We start from the raw sequence: 23,932 nt of genomic DNA on the forward strand, positions 1-23,932 counted from the left end.
ACAGAAGGGGAGAGGTAGAAAAAGATTTTAACAGATCCTTTGCAAAAGAAAATATACGAATGACCAACAAATACATGAAAAGATGTTCAACATCACTAGGTACTAAGGAAATGCAAATTAAAACCACAGTGAGATACCACTACATACACACCTACGTGGTAAAAACTAAAAAGACCCCCAAATTAAATGTTCACCAGGATATGGAGCAATAGGAATTCTCATACATTGTTGATACAAGTATGAAATGATAACTTCTGGAGAAAGATCTAGCAGTTTCTTATAAAATTAAACATATGTTCTCTTTCACCATTAGTAAATATTTATCCAAAAGAAATGTTAAGCTTATTCCTACAAAGTAACGTGTATAGCAGCCTAGCTCATAAGAACTAAAAACTTGAAAGAGCTCAGGTGTACATGGACAGAACAGATAAACTATGGTATATTCAGACAATGTATGAATGCTATACAGTAATGAAAGAAACAAACTGCTGATACATGCAAGAATATGAATGATTCAACAGAACATTATTCCCATGAAAGAAGTCTTTTACAAAAGACTGTACATAGTATATGATGATTTCATTTATTCGGAGCTCTAGAACAGATTAATCCATTTTGTGGAGAAAAATCACAACAGTGGTTGCACCTGGAAGGCAGTGGGCACAGGGGTTGACTAGCAAGGGGCATTAGCCAACTTTCAGGGGTTTAAAGAACATATCTTGATAGAATATGCGTATCCATTTGTTGGATTCAATGGACGTGCACTTCGCAGTTGAACATTCCTGTTTGTAAATTTTACACCAAAAGAAAAATGTTAACAGGTATTGAACTCTAGTTAATGATGTGCATGCTAAACTATTTAAAGAGAAGTGTCCTTATGTCTGAAATCTCTTTGAAATGCATCAAAACATAAGATGAATTGTGGGAGTTAGACTGATAATAAGAGAAGTATAGTAAAATGATAACGGTGTAATCTAGGTGATGGGGAAACAGGTGTTCATTGTAACAGGAGTTCATCCTTTCATCTTTGTTGTATGTTTGAAATTTTTCATAATAAACAGGAGGGTTATTTGAGGGTTTTGCGGGGAAGTTTTGCACCATAAGAGCTGGCTAGGCTTAGGACAGAGCAAATAGAGACAAGAAGCTACTGGAGGCAGGGGCCCGGCTGTGGGACCTTGCAGAAGAAATAACCATTTTCAGTCTGCTTCTTCAACTCTCACGGAGGCACAATAGCAGTCATGGCTAAGCACTTTATCGTAGGGAAAGGGGTCCACAATCCAGACCCCAATCGGTTGTGCCCCGTCAGCTCCCCTTAACACACACACCGTCTTGAAGGGCCTATCCAGGCTGTCGTTCCGATAGCCGCACCCCGACTTCCGGGATAGCACCGGAAGTCACTTATCTTCCGCTCTTCCTATTGGAGGCTGGCCTTTCGCAGGGGTGGGGCCACTGGGAGGTGGAAGCAGCCGTAGGCATGGAGGCGGCCGTAAGGATTTTCCTGCTGGTGCTGCTGCTTCTGGGACCTGGCGGCTGGGGCCAGGCGGAGCCCCCACGCGACAGCCTGCGAGAGGAGCTAGTCATCACCCCACTGCCTTCGGGGGACGTAGCCGCCACATTCCAGTTCCGCACGCGCTGGGATTCGGAGCTGCAGCGGGAAGGAGGTGAGGAGAGGAGACTGACGGTAGAACCCTGTGGCACCTGCTGGGAGTGGGGTGGAGGACAGCCTTGGGGGCACCACTGACCCCACGGTGAGGTTCTGATCCCGGGGCTTGGGTCCTTGGCGGAAGGGTGGGGCAGTTTTTGAGGAATCACATTGTACCAGTGAAGAAACTGGGGCCCCGGGAGGGCTGACTTCTAGCGCGGTGGTCTCTCCGCAGCGCCATGCTACCACTGGTAAACCTTTAGTTAGCACCTTCCGTGGACAGCATTGATAAGGATGCTGTTGACGATTACCGTCTATCCTGGGTGCTGGGCATCGTGCTGAGTTGAGTGAACGGTTACAGGGAAGAAATTGGAGACAGAGAGAGATAAAGGCACCGGTCCAAGATCACATTGCTTAGTCAGTGACTGACTGGTCAGGAATTTAGATTCCTCTGACCCCAGAGTTGGGGTGTTTTTATTGTTTCTTTGGGGTGGCTGAGAGCCCTCCCTCCAGGATCATCAGTCACCTGCTGTCTCTTCTCCAGTGTCTCACTATAGGCTCTTCCCCAAAGCCTTGGGGCAGTTGATCTCCAAGTATTCTCTCCGGGAACTGCACCTGTCCTTAACCCAAGGCTTCTGGAGGACTCGATACTGGGGGACACCCTTCTTGCAGGCCCCATCGGGGGCAGAGCTGTGGGCCTGGTTCCAAGACACCGTCACCGAGTGAGTGCCCACCTTGAGGCCTGTGGCAGGCCATGGCGGGAACGTGGCATGGCAAATGTTGTCATCCTACCACTGCTCTTTGGGGGAAGCAGTTCCATGGGGGTAAAGCTGCACTGGAAGTAAGAAGTATTATGGCCTAGTGGCATTCTTGACTTTGCTTAATGTTTCCTTCCCTTGATACATCCAGACCTGTGGTTGCATGTATCTACGGAGATAGATAGCAGTTATCTGAAGCCTACTTGGATGTAAAGCACTAGAAAGCTGTGGCAAACCAGACAACCTTTTAAAGACATTCATTCACACAATAATAAAATGCCACAAAGGCCAAATAAAATATATGTGGGCTAGAATTGGCCTGCAAGACAGCATATCTCTGTATTCGAGAAATTACTGCTTTTTAGGAGAAGGCAATGGCACCCCACTCCAGTACTCTTGCCTGAAAAATCCCATGGACAGAGGAGCCTGGTAGACTGCAGTCCCTGGGGTCGTGAAGAGTCGGACACGACTGAGCGACTTCAGTTTCACTTCACTTTCATGCATTGGAGAAGGAAATGGCACCCCACTCCAGTGTTCTTGCCTGGAGAATCCCAGGGACGGGGGAGCCTGGTGGGGCTGCCATCTATGGGGTTGCACAGAGTCGGACATGACTGAAGCGACTTAGCAGCAGCAGCAGCAGCAGCAGGGGATGGACGGGTTAGGTACTGTGACTGGACCAGGTGCCTGTGCGCTGAGTCACTCAGTTGTATCGGACTCTGCAACCCCATGGACTGTAGCCTGCCAGGCTCCTCTGCCCATGGTGTTTTCCAGGCAAGAATACTGGAATGGGTTGTCGTTTCCTACTCCAGGAGATCTTCCTGACCCAGGGATGGAACCTGCATGTCTTGCATCTCCTGAATTGGCAGGTGGATTCTTTACCATTGCCCCACCTGGGAAGCCCAAATTCTCTTAATCTGACTATGGGAAATCAGCACGTATGTATAATTAAAAAAAATTTAGGGGGACTTCCCTGGTGGTCCAGTGGGTAAGACTTCATCTTCCAATGCAAGGGGTACGGGTTCCATCCCTAGTCGGGGAGCTAAGAACCCACATGCTTCATGGCTAAAAAAAAACACACATAAAACAGAAGCAATACTGTAACAAATTCAATAAAGGCTTTAAAAGTGGTCCATATTAAAAAAAAACAAAAAACCTTTAAAGAAGATTTAGGGCCTTACTTGGGAGTGGTGGGGACTGTGGCAGGCTGGAGAGCTTGGGAGGACAGCTGCCACTCAGCCTCGATGGATTGTTGTCATGTGGGAACAGAGACTTACTGTTGTCAAATACTCTAATTTTTTCCAGAAATCTGGATTTTAATGTGAAAATTGGTAAGCTTAAGTATCAGCAAGTGACTTAAAAATTTAAGAAATGCCTGTGGGTTAATGTTGTGTACAGCAAATGGAACATGGCTATGGTTTGCATAGCGTTTTCAGGCTTCCAGTTTGCAGTCTTTATTTGAGGCATAAGGATTGGAGCAGTTGGAAAGCTCTGAACCCAGGACTGTTGAAAAACCCCAGGCTAGCTCTACGGTGGTATCAAATGAAGAGCAGGCCCCTGCACTGGCCAGGGCTTTCTCTCTTGCCTGAACTTAGGCTTCCTTGCCTTTTATCCCAACTGCTCTGCTGCCACTGTCTCCCCTCATAATTGCCTGTAGTGTGGAGGTGATGTTCAGAAATCTACTTTTATTCTATTATTTCTATAAAGAGCAAATCTGTTCTGCTGTTTCTCTAAAGAAAAAAAAAACACCTAATTTAATTCGATGTTTCTCTGGGGTCCTAGGATGCTTATTTTCCCTTGTTCCATGAGCCTTTGTAGCTGTAAGACTTCCCATCCTGAGGGTAGAACCAGGACTCACCAGGGTGTTCACAGGGAAGTAGGTTGTTTTGCCCAGCGGAGCACAACTCAGGGTGGATCAGTGAGCTGATCTCGGCTCCTGGGGTGTGGGGCGCTTTGTATAGCGTGGGGTGTACGTGGGTGACCCAACCTTGCTCCCTGTCCTCTGGTTGCTCTCAGCCTGGTCGAGGAGAAAAGATGCTTACGACAAGGTACTATTGCCACCCAACCATTTCCCAGAAGGGCCCTGGTGAGAGGCAGGGACGGTCAGAATGGCAACAGTGCGGCAGGAAGCTGTGGTTGAGGAGGGCAGGAACGCTGCCTGGAGGAGGGAACACCCTGGAAGGGGAGCATAAGGCACTACGAGGTGCGAAGAGGAGCCACCTAAGCAGAGGCCGGCGGGGATGCAGGGATGTTCAGAGGAGAGGGAGGAGGAAGGGGCTGATAGGGGAGACCCAGGCTGCAGGCCCAGCGGGGGCAGTTGCGGCTCCAGCAGCTGGCCGGCCTCACGGCTTGGCAGCCAGCTGCAGGCTCTGAGCGAGGGGGCAGGCGCAGCCCCGGGACAGTGAGCGGGTTTGTGTCTCCATCCAGCGTGGATGAATCCTGGAAGGAGCTCAGTAACGTCCTCTCGGGGATCTTCTGCGCCTCTCTCAACTTCATCGACTCCACCAACACGGTCACGCCCACCGCCTCCTTCAAACCCCTGGGGCTGGCCAATGGTGAGACTGCCCCACGCCCCGTCCTTCTTCCTGTGCTGTCTCACTCTGGCCTTTGCCTCCTTTCCCCTCTGCTTCCTCCTCCCTCTGCGGGGCCAGGTCATAAATCCCCAGGGTGGGCAGGCCCTCCCCCCACCCCCCGCCCCCAGGAAGACGTCTCTGCGTTGCTTTCTCCTGAAGGGACGAAGGGACGAGGCTGTTCCACACTCCTCCCCCAGCCTAGACTGTGAGAGCGGTGGTGCTGGAGAGTGTGCGGGTCCTGAGGAGCAGGGCCCCAAGGCGCCCCCCCCCCCCCCCCCCCCCCAGCCAGGCTCCTGTCTCCCTCAGGCACGGACCACTCCTTCCTGCGCTACGCGGTGCTGCCGCGAGAGGTCGTCTGCACCGAGAACCTCACCCCATGGAAAAAGCTCTTGCCCTGCAGCTCCAAGGTGAGGCCCAAGGGGCCTGAATGTGGGTGGGAGCCCCAGAGAGTGGATGGTGTGGGCTGATGCCCCCTCCCTGCCTGACAGATAACCTCGGCCCCATGCCCAGGCGCATCACCGTGCAGGACACTGACCTTTCCTCTCACACCACCTCCTCCAGGCAGGCCTCTCGGTGCTGCTGAAGGCTGATCGCCTGTTCCACACCAGCTACCACTCCCAGGCAGTGCATATCCGCCCTGTTTGCAGAGTAAGTCTTGGGGAACGGGAGACAGGGGCCATCCCGGGGCTGTGAGAGAAGGTGCAGGTAAAGCACATCGCCCATTGTCTGTCGAGGGCTGAGCCAGTGGTCAGTGGGAGACGTGATGATGACGATCCAGGGATTTGGTCAGTCACCAAGGAAACCTAGTGGTTGCCTGTCAGGCCGTCACTTAATCTTTGTCGTGGAGCCTGGTGGTTATGAGCCGTAGCTGTGTGGGTACATCTGCTAGCTCAGCCACTTTCTGGCTGACTTGACCCTGAGTGGGTCACTTTATCTCCCTGGTTTTCTCATCCATTAAATGAGAATAATTGTAGTATCAGTTCATCCAGTTGTTGGCAACGGTGCATCCCACTGATGCGCAGGATGCTGCCGGCACGGCGTCAAGTGCTCAGTACGGAGTGGTAGCAGATTGATGGACGGGGAGATGCGGAAGAGAGGAGGGATTGCGTCCAGGTTGCAGTCCCTGGGGCTGTGAGGTTGGGGGGAGGTAGGTCGTCACTGCTGCTGTCTGGCCCTTGTAGAATGCACGCTGTACCAGCGTCTCCTGGGAGCTGAGGCAGACCCTTTCTGTTGTATTTGATGCCTTCGTCACTGGACAGGGGAAGAAGGGTAAGCTCCCTTGCTCTGGCATCTCCACCCACCCATCGCCAGCCCCGCCCCATCTGTGTGGAGCAGGCCTAGTCCTGCCCCAGCTCATCCCCGCCCTCTGCTCCCCAGACTGGTCCCTCTTCCGGATGTTCTCCCGAACTCTCACCGAGCCCTGCCCCTTGGCTTCGGAGAGCCGAGTCTATGTGGACATCACCAGCTACGGCCAGGTACTGAGGTCTCCAGCCACACATGTCAGCCCCTTCCCTCCAAGGCCAGCCTGCCCCTCTGCTCGCTTCTCAGCCCTGTCCTTGTGTCCCCAGGACAACGAGACATTGGAGGTGTACCCGCCCCCGCTTACCACATACCAAGACGTCATCCTGGGCGCCCGGAAGACCTATGCCGTCTACGACCTCCTGGATGCAGCTGTGGTCAGCAACTCGCGCAGCCTCAACATCCAGCTGAAGTGGAAGAGGCCCCCAGAGAATGGTGGGTGGAGGGTGGGCCGCCATGGCCACCATGGGCTACAGCAGTTTCATCTTGTGGGGAAGACTCACAGCCCCATCTCTTCAGGAGACAACAGGCTTGTGTTTAGATCCAGATAACTGGAGTCAGACATCCTGGTTCTAACACCACCTCTTCTAAGCTGTATGACCTTGAACGTTCCTAACTTCACTGTCTCATGCTGAAAACAGGGACAGTAATACCTAACAGGTTAGATGAGATAATTAACAGAAAACATGGAAGTCATTCATGCATTTGTTCATTTAATTAACAAAAATTTTTTTTGAAGACACAAATACCCCGATTTCGAGAAACATTAACATATAATAGTTGAAGCAGGCCTCAAACAATTAGTTAACAATCATGTTCAGTGTTACCAAGGAAAAGCGTGAAATATTGTGAGAGCACTTGGTTTGGGTTGCAACTGGCAGAAAGCTCAGGCCTTGTTAGTACTCACTAAATAACAGTAATTGTGTTGTCATTGCTGTGAGTTGGGGAAGACAGGGATGGTTCCAGAATGCAGGTTTCCCAGTTCTGGCAAAGCATCTCCCCGTCCCCTTCTGGCTTTGAGAGACTGAATCTGGCCCAGGGAGTGGATTTGGGGAGTGACCCCCCCTCCCTTTTTGTTTTTCTTTAAAGGAGTGGTTAACTGTTGCCTTTTCTCTGAGCAGAGGCCCCCCCGGTGCCCTTCCTGTACGCCCAGCGGTATGTGAGCGGCTATGGGCTGCAGAGCGGGGAGCTGAGCACGCTGCTGTATAACACCCACCCGTACCGGGCCTTCCCTGTGCTGCTGCTGGACACCGTGCCCTGGTACCTGCGGCTGTACGTGCACACACTCACCATCACATCCAAGGGCAAGGAGAACAAACCAAGTGAGCGCCGAGTCCCCAGCCAGCCCCTCACCCCATCCCCTCCCCCTCTCCCTCCACATCCCCCAACACCTCAGTTCTCAGGATAATTCCAGAAGTACCTCGCAGTCTGCACAGGCATCAGGGGTAGTTTGAGACATAGAGTGACCTCACCAATGCCAGATCTGCAAGTGTTCATAAAGTCAAAGTAGTTAAACCACATAGTCCTGGTGACTCTTCCTAGGACGTGATCAAGGCAGGAGTTTCCTTATCTTTTTCACTTGCTTCCTCCTCTTTCCTGGAGCTCTATTTTGTTTTGGATGATTCCTAGAGTCTTTCAGGTGGAGAAAGGGCTAGTCGGAAAAACAGTATTGGATACAAAGAGGGTGCTGGAGTAGGTGGTTTTTGCTTCCTTGGCTGGGGTAAAGAGGTGCAATTTTAAAAATTTGTTTGTTTTTTCTATTATTTTTCTAAGGAGGAGTTAATATTTACTGAGTGCTTTCTATGAGATGCCAGGCATAGCACAAAAGCACTTGTTTTCCTTCGGAGTGGAGGGAGACTAAGGAACACAGGAGACTCCTTCAGAAGACGTTACAGCACAACCCCAACAGTTAGACTTAAAATCTTTTCTAAACCTCTTTGTGGTTTCCCATATTTTCTAGCCCATGGTTACTAGTTTTACTCATTTTCAGCTCCACTATCTGTACCCTTTAAAAATCTCTTATTTCAAACCTCCCACCTGTATATTTCGTGGTGTTTTTATTTGTTTTTTATTTATTTTTATTTTTGGCTGCACTGAGTCATCGTTCCTGAGCACAGGCTTTCTTTAGTTGTGGTGAACGGGGGCTCATCTTGAGGTGCTCGGGCTTCGTGTTGCGGCTTCCCTGGCGCAGAGCACAAGCCCTAGGCGCGAGGGCTCAGTGGTTGCAGCGTGTGGGCTTCAGCAGCTGTGGGGCATGGGCTCTCGAGCGCTCAGGCTAAGTAGTTCTGGCGCACGGGCTTAGTTGTTCTGTAGCATGTGGAAGCTTCCCAGGCCAGATTGAACCTGTGTCCCCTATATTGCCAGGTGGATTCTTGACCACTGGACCACCAGGGAAGTTCCTGTTTTGTTTTGTCTTTGCTCTGGCAGATTTGAAATACATACCCAAATGGAACAGAGTAATGAACTCCCATGTATGCATTACCCAGCCTCAGCAGTCTCCAGCTTCATATTCCGTTTTTTGTTTGTTGTTGATTTTTTTTCTAGTTTCATTGAGATATGATTGACATATAGCACAAGATAAGTTCAAGGTGTTCAGCATGCTCATTCGACTTATATCTATCATGAAATGACTGCAGTAAGTTTAATGAACATCCATCATCTCATACAGATACAAAATTAAAGAAATAGTAAAAAGTTTTTTCCCTTGTGATGAGAACTCTAAGGATTTGCTCTCTTAACAGCTTTCATGTGTAATGTACAACATTAACATATTTATCATGTTCTACATCACATTTCCAAATCTTGTCTTAGAACTGGAAGATTGTACCTTTTGACCGCCTTCATCCAATTCCCTTTCCCCTACCCCTTACTTCTAGTAACAACAAATGTGATCTCTTTTTCTAAGAGTTTGTTTATTTTTGAAGTATAATTGACCTGTAACACTATGCTAGTTCCTGGTAATAGCAAAGTAAGTCAGTGTTTCTGTACTTTTCAAATGATCATCATGATAAGTCTAGTTACCATCTGTCACCATGCAAATATAAGACATAGCTGTTGACTGTATTCCCCACACTGTACCTTTTGTACCTGTGACTCATTTATTTTGCAACTGAAAGTTTGTTCCTCTTGCCCTCCCTCATCTATTTCTCTCTTCCTTCCATCCCTCTCTCCTCGGGCAGTCACCTGCTTATTCTTTGTGTCTATGACTACTTCTGTTTGGTTATGTTTATTCCTTTTTTTTTTTGATTCCCAGTATAAGTGATATCATACAGTATTTGTCTTTGACTTATCTCACTTAGCCTAATATTTTCTAGCTCATCCATGTTGTTGCAGATGTCAAAATTTCCTTCTTTTTTGTAGCTGAGTGATATTCCACGTCTTCTTTATCTGCTCATCCATCGATGGGCGCTTAGGTTGTTTTCTTAGCTGTTGTAAACAATGCTTCAGTGAACACTGGGGTGCCAATATCTTTTCAAATTAATGTTTTTGTTTTCTTTGAATAAATACCCAGGAGTGGAATTGCTGGATTGAATGGTAGTTCTGTTTGTAAATTCTGAGGAATCTTCCTGCAGGTGTTGATAGTGGCTGTGCCAATTTTCATCCCCAATGCAGTGCACAAAGGCGCCCTTCTCTCCGCGTGCTCACCAGCACTTGTTATTTGTTGTCTTTTTGATGATCCCGAGAGGTGTGAGGTGATATCTTATTGTGGTTTTGATTTGCCTTTCTGTGACGATTAGTGATGTTGAACTATTTTTTCATCTGCCAATCTGTATGTCTTCTCTAGAAAAATGTCTATTCAGATCCTCTGCCCGTTTTTTTAAACAATTCTTTCTTTTTTGACACTGAGTTGTATAAATACTTTTTATATTTTGCATATTAACCCCTTATCGCTATCATTTGCAAATACCTTCTCCCTTTCAATAGTCTGTCTTTTCATTTTTCTGGTCATTTCTTTCACTGTGCAAAAGCTTTTTAGTTTGATGTAACCCCATTTGTTTATTTTTACTTTTGTTTTTCTTGCCTGAGGAGACATATCCAACAAAACATTGCTAGGTCCAAAGGCATACTGCCTGTATGTTCTTCTGGAAGTTTCATCATTTCAGGTTTTACATTTAAGTCTTTAATCCGTTTTGAGTTTATTTTTGTATTTGGCATAAGAAAGTAATCCAATTTGATTCTTTTGCATATAGCTGTCTTGTTTTTCCAACACCATTTATTGAAAGGGCTCTCTTTTCCTCATTGTGTATTCTTGTCTCCTTTGACGTAGATTAATTGCCCATATAAGTGTGGGTTCATTTCTAGGCTCTGTTCTATTCCATAGCTTCCCATCATTTTTGTTTCATCTTTCCCTTTATTTATTTGATTTGGTTACTTTTTTTGCTGGAGTATCTTAAAACAAATCTTACATATCATATCGATTCACCTTTAAACATCTCTAATAGGTAAGGGGCTTAAAAATATGTATAACCTATTGTTATCACTCCTATTTCCCCCAGTGGTCTTGAAAATAACTTTATAATTGATTTGAATTGGGTAAAAATAAGGTGCTCACATTATATTTGCTTGATATGCTCTTAAGTTTCTCTCTCTCTCTTTTTAGATTAATAGACTTACTTTTTAAAGAGCAGTTTTAAGTTTACAGAAAAGTTGAACAGAAAGTACGGGGTTCCCATATACACTTCCCTTCACTCCCATTTCCCCTGTTATTCCTGCCTTGATTGGTGTGGTCCTCTTACATCTCTTTTAATCTGTAAAACAGTTCCCAGTGGTTTTTTTAAAATTGACTTGTTGGCAAAACTGGGTCATTTGTTGGATAGGATGTTCTACATTCTGGTTGGCCCATGTTTAACATGTTCCTCAATCCTCTGTGTATTCTTGAGTATCAGTGGTTAGTTTTAGAAACTTGATTAGATTCAGGTCTCATATTTTTGGCAAGAAATCTTCCCAGGTGGTTCTCTGGACTCCCTGTTGCATCACAGGAGACACTGGACGTCTGGTGGCCCAGTTTTCATGATGTGAAGATGGAAGAGGTTGAGCATATCCTGGAACAGCTGCCCTGGAAACACCTTTTCCCTTCCCTGCCCTCTTCCTCCCCCTCCGGGGGCCTGCCTGACTTCGTGATCCAGATTCCTCCTCCTCGGCTCCCCAGTCCCAGCCCCAAGGCCTGGACAGGTAGGGACAAGCGGTGCAGGTGGGCTGAGCCCTGGAAAGAGCTCTGGGTGCCCTGTCGGTCCCCAGGTTACATCCACTACCAGCCTGCCCAGGACCGGATGCAGCCCCACCTCCTGGAGATGCTGATTCAGCTGCCGGCCAACTCCATTACCAAGGTCTCCATCCAGTTTGAGCGGGCGCTGCTTAAGTGGACCGAGTACACCCCGGACCCCAACCATGGCTTCTATGTCAGGTGGGCTCCCCTCACCTGCCGCCCCCGCCCTCCTGGCCCACCCTCTCCACCATTCTCCCTGGTGAAGGAGTGTGAGGAACACAGCTCACGGAGTATCTGTCTGCTTCTCTGCAGCCCATCTGTCCTCAGCGCCCTCGTGCCCAGTGTGGTGGCAGCCAAACCCGGGGACTGGGAAGAGAGCCCCCTTTTCAACAGCCTGTAAGTGTGAGCCCGGCCGCTGCCGTCTGGGTGGCACCTGCACAGTGGATCAGGCTCCTGCGGGCTGGCCTGGGGCTAGAGGTTGTGTTTGCAAAGTAATGAGTAGATTGGCCCTGCCCTCATTCAAACCCCAGTGGTCTGTACTGTTAGTATAGTCTTTATGAAATGATCCTAGGGAGCTGCAGAAGGTGAGAAGGGCAGGACGTTTACTCATCGGTTCTCTTACAAATATGGAACTGAGCACTTATCAGATGCTGGGTACTTCAGAGAGCTCCACGTGGACAGCAATGGACAAAATGGACTTGCCCCTCCCTGCTCGTGGGCACAGTCTAGAGAGGAACTGCTGGGGAGTAATCTGTTGGGTAATCCAGGAAGGCTGCTTGGGGGAGATGACCTGTAGGCCGAGACCAGACGGCTCAGGAAGAGGCAGCCCAGTGAAGGCAGGGTCCCTTTCCTCTCCCTCAGTGTAGCTCTCCTTTGATCAGATAATCTGTATTGAGCTTTAAAAGGCTATGAGGCTAAGAAAGCTTTGAAAATGCTTCCCACTGACGTTGGCCCATGTGGCCAGAGAGAGGGGATGGGTTGGGTGGGGTGAGACGTGGGGAAGCAGCCAGTCCCGCCTCACCGCCCGCTCCCGACCCCCAGCTTCCCAGTCTCTGACAGCTCCAGCTACTTCGTGCGGCTCTACACGGAGCCGCTGCTGGTGAGCCTGCCCACGCCGGACTTCAGCATGCCCTACAACGTCGTTTGCCTCACGTGCACCGTGGTGGCCGTGTGCTACGGCTCGTTCTACAACCTCCTCACCCGCACCTTCCAGATCGAGGAGCCCAGGAAGGGCGGCCTGGTGAAGCGGCTGGCCAACCTCATCCGGCGTGCCCGCGGTGTCCCCCCACTCTGAGGCGAGTCCTGCTCACAGTTGGGTTGCAATTTCTTTTGAGAGGGGTGTGGTGGCTGACCCCCCCCCACCCCACGCCCCCAAGGCCCTTCCTGCCACTTGCCCTCCCCCGAGGAGGCTTTTGAACCAAACTGTCTCTTGGATTGGGCCAGGGCCTAGAGCTGCAGTGTTCAGGACAGTAGCCATGAGTCAAATGTGGCTTTTGAATTTAATTTAAATTGAAAATGCATTTCCTTATCCATACTGAGTGCATTTCAAGTGCTCAGTAACCAGAGGTGATTAGTGGCTGCTGTACCGGGCATGATGGGGACAAATGTTCCCGCCACTGCAGAAAGTTCTGTTGGACGGTGCCCGCCTGGATAATAGGATGTGCTCAAATATTCGTACCACTGTGTGGTAGGTGGAGATTACTGGTAGTGGAATATAAAGTATCTAATTCCTTGGTTGGTTGTCTCCTGTCCTTGAGGCCTGGGGAGAGCTGGGGTCAGGGAGTGTTTGGCAGGTACCGGAACTGGATCTCCTGTCTGATACCCTCCCCAGCCAAAAAAACAACCAACCAACCAACCAAAGGCCCCTGCCTCCTCCCACCCCTGCCAGAAATTCCTTCTCATCTCCTGCTTCCCTCCGCCCCCGGCATCCTCTTCTGACTGGTTCCCAGAACTCCCTGGGTTTGACGGGGAGTGTTTATGTCAACATCTCCATGGCCATGAAAGTGAATCATCCTGTACCTTTTAGGAGCCCTGAGAGCCAGCCCCCTACCACCAGGGGTCGCGCTGGAGAGCCCCTGGAGACACCCAAGAGCTTTGGGTGACCATTTTCCAACCATACTGTGCATTGCAGCCTTTTGGGGCTCTTGTGAAATAATGCAGGTTCCTGGGATCCAGACCCGTGAATTCAGTCAGTTTGGGTGGAGCCCAGCTTTTCAGTTTTTATCTGGCTCCTCAGGAGTTTGTGTTCTGGGTGGTCCTCAGACCACCCACAGGCTTTGAAGCCCTTGGGTTGAAGCCTGCGCCTGCCACGTCCTGGCTGTGTAACCCCAGATTCCTGTGAAACAAGTCCTCTGGCAAGTGTCTGCCCTGCCCCCACTTTCGTTCTCTTCCTCTGACGCATTTGTCAAGTGTATACATTACTGGTCTGCCCCTCCCTCTCCCAGTTCTCCCATCTGTCTTTTGGTCGATTGCCCGTCAAACAGAATACCCTGCTCTGCTAACCACTGTGTCCCCCTCAATTGCCAGGTTCACTCTGACAAAACCAGGTGAGATGTTGTTTCCTCCAGGAAGTCTTCCCTGACACACTGAGCTGCTGTGGGTGCCCTCCCTGGACAGCTTTCATATTCCTTATCTCCCTGGTTGTTACTGTCCTTTAACTTCCAGTAGACTAGGAACTTGGAGGCACAAGGCTGTCCTCCACTTGAATGCGTCTGCACTCAGGACAAGCTATCAGTGCTCAGTCAACAAACGTGATTGTATGAATGGGCTGGGCTACTGTGGCTTGGGGTCTGGAGGCTAGAGGTAGGGATGGGTAAGGTGAGGGGCTCTCTAGAAACCCCAGCAGTGTGAGTGCAGGGTCTTTAATACAGTACATGTGTCGGGTGTACAGCTAACAGAGACGGGGCTGTTCAGGTTCCCTCTGAAGGTTTTCCCAGAGCTTCTAGAATGTACAGGCAATGTGTGTGCATGTGTAGGACAAGAGGTGGTGTGAGTGAGCTAGTCCAGACCATGGGCAAAAGCAACTGGGTCAAGATGCTTTTACTCAAGTTTACTTCAAGCAGTAAACACACCAGGTGTGACATAAGAATGCAGCTGAGTATGGGATTTCCCTGGTGGTCCAGTGGCTAAGACTCCAGGCTCTCAGTGCAGGGGGCTCAGATACGATCCCTGGTTAGGCAACTAGACCCCGCATGCTGGAACCAGCGGTCCTGCAGGATGCAACGAAGAATGACGATCCCATGTACTGCGCCTAAGGCCTTGTGCAGTCAAATAAATAAAAATAAATATTAAAAAAAGGTGGGTAGCTTATCTGAAGCTAAGTGGTCCTGGCAGCCTGCATGTAGTGGGGTGTTTGCCAAGTCAGAACAGTAGAGTTTATACCTGCAGCCAAGTCAGCACCTAGAAATGCCGTCTACTGCCATGTCTTGTATAATTTATATAAAGATGATACCCCATATCTTAGGTCTCCTCCTCCCTGAATTCCATGCTCATTTACCCAGCTGCCTACTTGCCATCTCCACTTGGATGTTAAAGGCATCTCAAATTCAATTACCTCCCAAACTTCTGATCATCTCCACCCTGACCCTAAACATACTCACCCATCGTCAGCTCATCTCTGCAAATGACGGCTCTCATCTCCCCAGCTGCCCAGGCCTAAAACCTTGGACTCATTTTTGATCCTTCTCCTTATTCTCCAGTATGTCCTGTCAGAAAAGCTGTTTGTTCTACCTTCAACCTAACTGAAGAATCCAACTCTTCTTCACCACCTTCACCATCAAGTTATCAAGAGGTCTCCCTGGCTACCCTGGTTATAAATTGCTTCTCCAGCTTCCAGCTCACCACTTGCCTGCCTTGTTTTTCTCGGTAGCCCTCACCACCATCTAATGTACTGTGTAGCTTCCATATCCTGCTCATTAATAATTAAGATCCATATGGACCAGAATTTTGTAGCTGCAGTGTCTGGAACAGTGCCCGGTTAAGGCGACCCTCACTGTCTTCCAGAGCTCAGTCTCCGAGTAGCTGTTCAGAACATGAAAGGGAGTAGAGACTTCCCTGCTGTGTGGTTAAGACTCTGTGATTCCCCTGCAGGGGGCGCAGGTTCCATTCCATGCCATGCGGTGGGCCAAAAAAAAAGAAAAAAATTCTCTTTCTCTTAACTACATACTTATTCATGTATGCTGAAGCATTTTTGGCTTTGGATAAAGCGCAAGGGTCCATTCGGCTTTGGGTCCCCACCTGGAGCGTCAGGCCAGGCTGGCTTCCCAGTGTGTCCTTGCTGATGTGATATCACACGGCGTAGGTTGGCTCCCAGGCAATAGGACATGTGAAAGGGGTGGAGTGGGAAGGGCACACCATTGTCCCCATGACATCGCCAGGACAGGGACCTGGTCTGGGAACCCCAGGTTCTGGCTTCTAGTATTGCTGCTTGACTTTGGGCCAGCAGTTTCCCTTCCAGCAGGAGGAAGTGGTTAGATCAGATGCAGGACATGAGGAGAGAGTTATTGCGGGTGGCAGGCAGGTTGGTCAATATCCAAAATGTATCTAACAGTGGTATATTATTTAGTCTTAAAAAGGAAGGAGATTTTGGGACTTCCCTGGTGGTCCAGTGACTAGGACCCCGAGCTTCCTTTGCAAGGGGGCACGGGTTTGATCCCTGGTCAGGGAACTAAGATCCCAGAGCAGCCAAAACAAACAAAAAAAACGGACAGAAATTTTGATACAGGCTACAACATGGATAAACCTTGAGGACGTGGCACTAAGTGAAACAAACCAGTTATGAAAGGAAAAACACTGTGATTCTACTCTTATGAGGTTCCTGAAGTATTAAATTCTTAGAGACAGAAGTTAGAGTAGTGGTGCCCAGGGCAGGGAGAAAAAGGAGTTAATTTTTAATGGTACAAAGTTTCAGTTTGGGAAGATGAAAAAGTTCAGGAGGTGGGTGGTGATCATGGTGTATATATACATACAACAATGTATGTATATGTAATACCACTAAATAGCACATTTAGAAATGGTTAAAATGGTAAATTGCATGTTGTATATATTTTACCACAATTAAAAAAATTTGTAAAAATCTTTTTCCAGTATTCCTCTTGGTGGAGAGAGAGGGCAGTCACCCTAGCTGGCCAAGATTCCCTGAATTTCTACCCCCTTCACACTCCTCCAGGCCATGGTTCCTGCTGGACAGGAAGAACATTCTGGCTTGTCATGCAGCCCTGGGTAAGAAAGAGCAGCAGGCCAGGATCCAGGGACGGACATCCAAGGTCCCCAAATTTCCATTCAGTTTGGCTTCCTTGAGGACCCCTGGTGAAAGGGGAACTTGTCCTTTGTCCTGTCTTCATTCTGGGAACACAGGACAGTGAGGGCCTGGAGGGCTGGGTGTGGGGTGATGCAGGTTTGATCACCCCTGTGACTGTGAACGATTTTTGAGGACAAGCCCAGGGCCCTTGTAGGAAGGCTTCAGGCCACGTCAACTTGGAACCCTTGATTGACCCAGCCCTGGAGGGATAGAGGATGGGCTCAGAACAGGGCCTCCAGCGGGAAGGGCAGCCGAGGCAGCGTTTGGCCGGAGCCTGGGAACGTGCAGGTGTCACCGTCAGCTCTTGGCCTCGGTCTCTGTGATGGAGATGGCAGTCAGCTCCCTCCTTGGCTGGCCTGTTGGCATCCTAGAGCCAGAGCCATCCAACTGGACTCCTTACCCAACCCCTTCAACATCCACCAGCCCGGGGACCTCCTCATATCTACCACCTCCCACCAAGACCACTGCCACAACGGCATCCCTCGGCTCTGTCAGCAGGGTCACCCTGCAAGGTCGCAGGGCTGTCTTCGCCCCTGCCAGCGCTACCGTGTGCTTTATTTATTTATTTGACGGCACTGGATCTTAGGTGTGCCCCAGGAGATCTTTCACTTGTGGCGTGTGGGCTCTAGTTCCCTGACCAGGGATCACACTCCAGGCCCCTGAATTGGGAGGGTGGAATCTTAGCCACTGGGCCACCAGGGAAGACCCTCGCCCCCTGCAACCATCATGTGTTTTAAAAGGGCCTGCTACAGCGATCAGCCCACCTCTCATCTTTATCAGTGGCACCATCCACCGCTGCCTTGCTGTCTACACTGCCAGTGCCCTCATTGCCGCCCCTCCCAGGCATCAGTGACCAGGTATCTCACTCCCCTTATTCTCATCACCACTAACTCCCATATTAACAACGTCATCCGCATCACCGCCAGCATCCTCACCAACACCCTGTCCCTTCACACCCAGCATCCCGTCACCTCCGTTCCTCTTCCTGGGTCTATCAGAGGACTCACCAGGGGGTTGGCAGATCCTCAGACACATCTCTGTGGTCTCAAAATTGTTGTCATTGCCCTGACAACCACCATAGGAAAAGGGCTCACAAGCATTGGATGTAGAGTTATAGAAGTATCGGAGCAAAGCAGCTTTGCAGGGGCCCCTTGCTTGGGGGAGCTGGCACAGGTCAGGGGGCGTTTGGAACAAGTCCTGGGAAGCCTCTTGTTTGAGATTGTCTGCAAAGGTAAGAAAGAACAGAATGGTTACTGATGTGTCCTCTTAATGAACTGATTTTTTTCCCAGCACCTACTGTACACCAAGCGCCCTCCTAGGTGTTCACTATTCTTGCCGTTACTTAAATAAATCAAATGGGAAGAGTGTAACTGTCCCCGCTTCACAAATGGAGAAACTGAGGCTTGGAGAGGTTTGCTAATTTTCTCAAAATCATAAAGCCTGTAAGTTGAGAGCGGCTTGAGATTTAAACCCAAATCCAATTTCAAATCCCAAGTGCTGAATCTTACAACCTCTCATAACTTGACATCAAGATGTTGGCTGGAGCTTTGTTTATGAAGGCAAAAAATTATAATTTGGAAAAACTGTAAACGTTCACTAACGGGATCAGTGGACCAACACTACAGCAGAGTGTTGAGGATATATATCAGCATGAAGACAGGCTCATAACTTTTGCTGAATATAAAATGAAATTACAAAATAGGAGGTCTGGTGTGATTCTGTGGATATTATATATACATATAAGCCCATAGAATGTTGACATGAAGGTTATTCTTCCATATGTTTGAGCAGTTATCTCTGGGTGGTGGAATTTCAGGTGATTTTTTTCCTGAAAATCCTTTTTAGTATCATTTGAGTGCCAGTGAACAAGTATCATATTTTTTATATCTAGGAAAAAGATATTTAGATATTTACATTGAGTAATGTTTAATATCCATGGGTAATCAGCAAATAAAGAAACTGGCCTCCTTTACTGAAACACTTGTTATTTTACCTCCTTTCACATCTGGCTCTGGATATCACACAAAATGATTTATCAAACATGCACACAGACACACTCACACACACACACCCTCCCTCAACCATTTGCCTCGGACATTCAGGACCTCAGTGTCTCTTTTTATGGGATGTAGCACTTTGAGACCCTCTCCAGGGTTCTTGCCTGGAGAATCCCAGGGACAGGGGAGCCTGGTGGCCTGCCGTCTCAGGGGTCGCACAGAGCCGGACACGACTGAAGCGACTTAGCAGCAGCAGCAGCACTTTGAGAATGACACTTTCCCTAATAAGGACAGCATCCCTCAAACAAATAAGCACATGAGTCAACTCCGCTCCACGGAACCCTTATGTAAATCCTCAATGTGTGTGACCTTGACTGTTCGATTTACTGGGAGAAGCTTAAACCCAGAATAGGAAAGAGGCCATTCTAGGAAGAAATTTGAGACCTATTTGGGCAGCAAATTCTCAATCTTGGTTAGAATATTAGAACCTCTTGGGGAACTTAGGAAAAAAAAAAAAGTCCCGATGCCCAGGCTTCGTCCCAGATCCATTAAATCAGAATTTCTGAGTGAGAGAACCAGAGTGACCTCGGGGGAATTCCGTGTGCAGCCAAGTTTGAAAATCTGGCCTCCTGTTCAAAGCACTGTCAACGTTTCTTTTCTTGCTTAAGAATTCTAGGGAGTAGGAATCTGGAGAGCAGGATTGTTGGGGCTGTGTGAAATAGGGGACCAGTTTTTTAAACTTCACACGTTTACATATAGTTTGTCTTTTTAAAACAAATATATGTATTTCTTTTTAAGAAAAATTAAAATTTGACGATGATATCAAAGAGACATTTGGGAGTTCTGGCCCCAGATTTTCCTGAGACTGGATGCTTACCACAGGGGAACCTCTTCCTGTGTCTAGGTCCTTGTTTCCTCCTGAGGTGGAAGTGACCAGATGGCATGTTGGATCCATCATCCCCCCTCCCCATAGGTGACGATCTCAGGGCCCCTGTTCCCAGCCCCTCAGCTCACCTGAGGTCTCTCCTGAGCTTGCCAAGCCCACCAGGCAGAGGGTGAGGCAAAGGGCAAGTAGGCAGCTGAGCTTCATGGTGTGAGTAGCTGTGTGTTCTGAGCTGAGGCCGGGAGGCTGGAACTTAAAGCTGCATCTGAGGGAGAAGGGGTCCTATTCCCCAGGGCTGAAGGAAGTATCCTGATTCTCATTACTTGGAATAGGAAGCACCTTGGGCCAGGGGTGTGGGCTGCAAGAACTGGAGGCCATGCCAATTGGCCTTGGGTGAGTTCTTCAAGGCCTTTGGGCAAGTCCCCTAAGATGGTGCTTCTCTAGCATTTGGATTATAGTCTCAGCCCCAACTACTGCAGACTTGAGTTCCTGTGACCTGGACTGAGAAGGAACCTTTGGGGACCTCTATTTCCCTATCTGTAAAACAGGTGGGCTGGACCATGTGGTCCCTGAAAGCCCAGCACAGCTCTTCTCCATTCTATTATTATTGGTTCCCATCCAGAGCCTCCCAGCTAGTGTCTCAGCATTCCAGGAGAGAGAACACAGCTCTTTGTTCATTAGCTCTTTTATTGAATTTTGGGATAATGAGTTTATTGTTTTATATAAATCATCATATTTCTTTTTAAAGATCAAGCTATAGTTAATAGCATAAACAAAAGGCAAAATCAGTTCCCCCAAATTCTACCCTAGTGTTATGAAGTAGAAATATAATGCAAACCACAAAGAGATTTTTAAATTTTTCTAGTATTTTTTTTTGTGGCTGTGGGGCACATGAAATCTTAGTTCCTCATCCAGTGATGGAAACTGGGTCCCTCCTAGCAGTGAAAGCACCAAGAGTCTTAACCATTGGACTGCCAGGAAATTTGCAGAATTTTTTTTTTTTTAAGTAGCATTTTTTAAAGAGGAAAAAGAAAGAAGTAAAACTAGTTTTATTAATAGTTTATTTAACTCAATAGATCCAAAATAGTATAATTTCAACATATAATCAACATGTAGTAAAAAGTAATATGATAGTTTACTTTTCTTCGTACTGTCTTTGGGATCTCACTTAAGGCAGAGTCATACTTCCTGTGCTCAGTAGTCGGACGTGGCTGATGGCTAGCGTAGTGGACACTGAAATTCCACCATGTGAAGTAAATGTCTTTACAAGGTATCCTCATAAACATTTTGTTGGATAATTCTACAAAAATAAGGGGCTTATATGTTTTATTTCCCCGGAGTTTTTGCATATTGCCTTTAACTTCAAGGACAATTTCATGGGATAAAAAACTCTGGATCAGACTTTCTCTCCCAAGAACAACTGTGGAGCTGGTTCCACGGAATTCTGCCATGGAGTGTCCTCATTAAGTGTCCTGAATGTTTTCCTGCCTTAGAGATGACTTTACTTCCTACCTGAAAGCCTGAAGACCTCGTTTTTTATCCTTTAGATGGAACATGAAATGCTTTTTAATTTACATATTTTTAAAGGGAAATTTTCTTGAAGTGGATTGGCCTGAAAGTTTGTTTGGCTTTCTCCATAACATAACGTGGAAAAACCCGAATGAACTTTCTGGCCAATCCAATATTATGATGAAATAAATTTTCTTTTCCATTTGTTGAGTTTTCTATGTAAGACATCAGTGGTGTTAGATTATCTTTACTTGTGCTTCAGTAGTTGTTAAAAGCCTCATCACTGGAGATAGAGGAATTTAAATTCCAGCTTACTGGAGAAGGAAATGGCAACCCACTCCAGTACCCTTGCCTGGAAAATCCCATGGACGGAGGAGCCTTGTATGCTACAGTCCATGGGGTTGCAAAGAGTTGGACACGACTGAGTGACTTCACTTTCCTTTTGCTATTCCCTATCTGTGTGACCTCAGACAAGTTATCTACCTTCTGTGGATGTACTTTCTACTTGGGGATAATAATAGATACTGTTGCTGAAAACCTGGCTTCTGTTCACCTGTACCAAACAGAAAATGCAGAGCTTTGCAGGAGTAGAAAGGAGTGGCTTTATTACCTTGCCAGGCAAAGGGTACCACAGTAGGTTAACGCTTGCAAGATTGTGCCTCACTTCCTGGAAGTTAGGAAGGGGTCATACAGTTTCAGGCTAGAAAATGGGGCTGTAGATAAGGATGGAGCTGAGGTAGTCTTGCATTCTTCCTCCCTCCTGGAGACACGGAGATGGTTAAGACTGGCGTCAGGTGGTTCTGAAACAGGTTCTGGTTGTGCTCAAGGTTATCACTCTGAGACCTTCTTTCTGGATGGAGAATGCTCACAGAGGGGAGGAGTGTTAGGGGGTGTTGTCCCGGAGAAGTAAACATCAGGTGCCTAGTATAACCTTAGCTAGAAGGCAATCATTTTCAGCATGCAATTAAGCAAGAAAGAGAGGGTGGGAGGTAAAAGCCGTCTGTAGGAGCCCTGTTGAATGAGTGGAAGGAGTAACGACTGAATAGGGGCTAACACAATGCGGGGACGTCGATTAGTTTCTGCTGCAGCACAGCTACTTGTGTTTGGAGTCCTGAAGGCCACACTGTAGGCTTAAGAAATATTCACAGTCTAAGAGTTGAGAGTTAAGTTCTTCAGTGGGAATTTTTAGGACTCAATCCCAAGAGAGCCTCTCAAGTAACCCTGAGATAACTGCTGCGAGGAGGTGAGGGCGCAGCCAGGTTATATAGAAGTATAATTTTCCTGCAACAAAGGGCAGGTAGTATGAACATAGGGCTTCCCTGGTGGCTCAGTGGTAAAGAATCTGCCTGCAGTGCAGGAGACCTGGGTTTGATCCTTGGGTTGAGAAGATCCCCTGGAGTAGGGCATGGCAACCCACTCCAGGATTTTTGCCTGGAGAATCCCTTGAACAGAAGAGCCTGGTGGGCTACATAGTCCATAGGGTTGCAAAGAGATGGACACGACTGAAGCAACTGAGCACACGTGCATACATGCATGCAGTCTGAATGTCAAAAGATTATTGTTAATTAAAGTCAGATATGGCGGATTCATGTTAATATATGATAAAAATCAACACAATATTGTAAAGCAATCGTCCTCCAATTAAAAATTAAAAAAATAGAAACATTCAAGAGGTCCATGACAAAGATCCCTTGCTGCTGCTGCTGCTAAGTTGCTTCAGTCATGTCCGACTCTGTGCGGCCCCAGAGATGGCAGCCCACCAGGCTCCACCGTTCCTGGGATTCTCCAGGCAAGAACACTGGAGTGGGTTGTCATTTCCTTCTCCAATCCATGAAAGTGAAAAGTGAAAGTGAAGTCGCTCAGTTGTGTCTGACTCCTAGCGACCCCATGGACTGCAGCCCACCAGGCTCCTCCATCCATGGGATTTTCCAGGCAAGAGTGCTGGAGTGGGGTGCCATTGCCTTCTCTGAATGATCCCTTAGAGGAGCATATTCAAAAATTCTGGTTTAGTGGTAGGCCTGTCATTCTCTGAAGTTGACAGAGAAACAGGGTCAAGCAACTAATCACTCTACCCTCATTTTTATCCACTTTTATTGAGATACAGTTGCTGTCAACATTGTATTAGTTTAAGGTGTACGTAATGATTTGACATAGGTATGTATTATAAAATGATTATACCACCCCTCATTTTTTATGAGCATCTCAGGATCATGGTGAGGAGTTATTCAATTATTGTTTCAAGCAGTACACAGAAAAAAAAGATATTTCTTAAAACATAAAGGTTTTATGAATTAAAAAAAAAAGAAAGCCAGATATTCCAAGTTAAAGAGTTGAGTACTTTTCTATGTATGAGAAGATGCAAAGTTTGGGTTCTGAAACCTTTTGACATCTTTCGTATCAAATAGTGAGTTTTATATTGAGATATCTAATTCATGACTAAGTTTAGTAAATGAAGCTAGATCTCTTGTCATGTCTGAGTATATGTACGTCTCAGTTTGTGTCTTTCTCTGTCTTTGGATAGTATTGCTGAGGTTAGCTTATAAATGAGCTCTAATTTAATTGGCCTAAACTAAAGCAACGGAGAAGGCAATGGCACCCCACTCCAGTACTTTTGCCTGGAAAATCCCATGGACGGAGGAGCCTGGTGGGCTGCAGTCCATGGGGTCGCTAAGAGTCGGACACGACTGAGCGACTTCACTTTCACTTTTCCCTTTCATGCATTGGAGAAGGAAATGGCAACCCACTCCAGTGTTCTTGCCTGGAGAATCC

The 23,932-nt window shown here is 47.7% G+C and overlaps 2 protein-coding genes across 4 annotated transcripts; one reads left to right on the forward strand and one right to left on the reverse strand.

The window, feature by feature from the left end:
- The first annotated feature begins 1,418 nt into the window (after window positions 1–1,418).
- Window positions 1,419–15,311, forward strand: PIGT (phosphatidylinositol glycan anchor biosynthesis class T). Of its 2 annotated transcripts, XM_055545110.1 has the most exons (13): window positions 1,419–1,661; window positions 2,187–2,364; window positions 4,825–4,952; window positions 5,277–5,377; window positions 5,532–5,618; window positions 6,152–6,239; window positions 6,348–6,445; window positions 6,539–6,704; window positions 7,391–7,591; window positions 11,508–11,673; window positions 11,788–11,871; window positions 12,517–12,770; window positions 15,174–15,311. In XM_055545110.1, the coding sequence occupies exons 1-12, from the start codon at window positions 1,475–1,477 to the stop codon at window positions 12,767–12,769; spliced, it is 1,737 nt and encodes a 578-aa protein (XP_055401085.1). In that variant the 5' UTR covers window positions 1,419–1,474; the 3' UTR covers window position 12,770; window positions 15,174–15,311. The 2 variants fall into 2 exon arrangements, with proteins under 2 accessions (XP_055401085.1, XP_055401087.1); XM_055545112.1 differs by lacking the exon at window positions 15,174–15,311 and having other exon boundaries at window positions 12,517–13,206.
- SPINT3 (serine peptidase inhibitor, Kunitz type 3) lies at window positions 14,594–19,909 on the reverse strand. 2 transcript variants are annotated; one of them, XM_055545115.1, is made up of 3 exons: window positions 19,786–19,909; window positions 17,782–17,997; window positions 14,594–14,732 (listed from the first exon to the last, which is right to left on the reverse strand). In XM_055545115.1, exons 1-3 carry the CDS (start codon window positions 19,859–19,861, stop codon window positions 14,656–14,658), a joined length of 369 nt encoding a protein of 122 aa, XP_055401090.1. In that variant the 5' UTR covers window positions 19,862–19,909; the 3' UTR covers window positions 14,594–14,655. The 2 variants fall into 2 exon arrangements, with proteins under 2 accessions (XP_055401090.1, XP_055401091.1); XM_055545116.1 differs by lacking the exon at window positions 14,594–14,732 and adding an exon at window positions 16,954–17,091.
- Window positions 19,910–23,932: the final 4,023 nt, after the last annotated feature.

Source organism: Bubalus kerabau, chromosome 13 (genome assembly GCF_029407905.1).
Source record: "Bubalus kerabau isolate K-KA32 ecotype Philippines breed swamp buffalo chromosome 13, PCC_UOA_SB_1v2, whole genome shotgun sequence".
Lineage (NCBI taxonomy): Eukaryota > Metazoa > Chordata > Mammalia > Artiodactyla > Bovidae > Bubalus > Bubalus kerabau.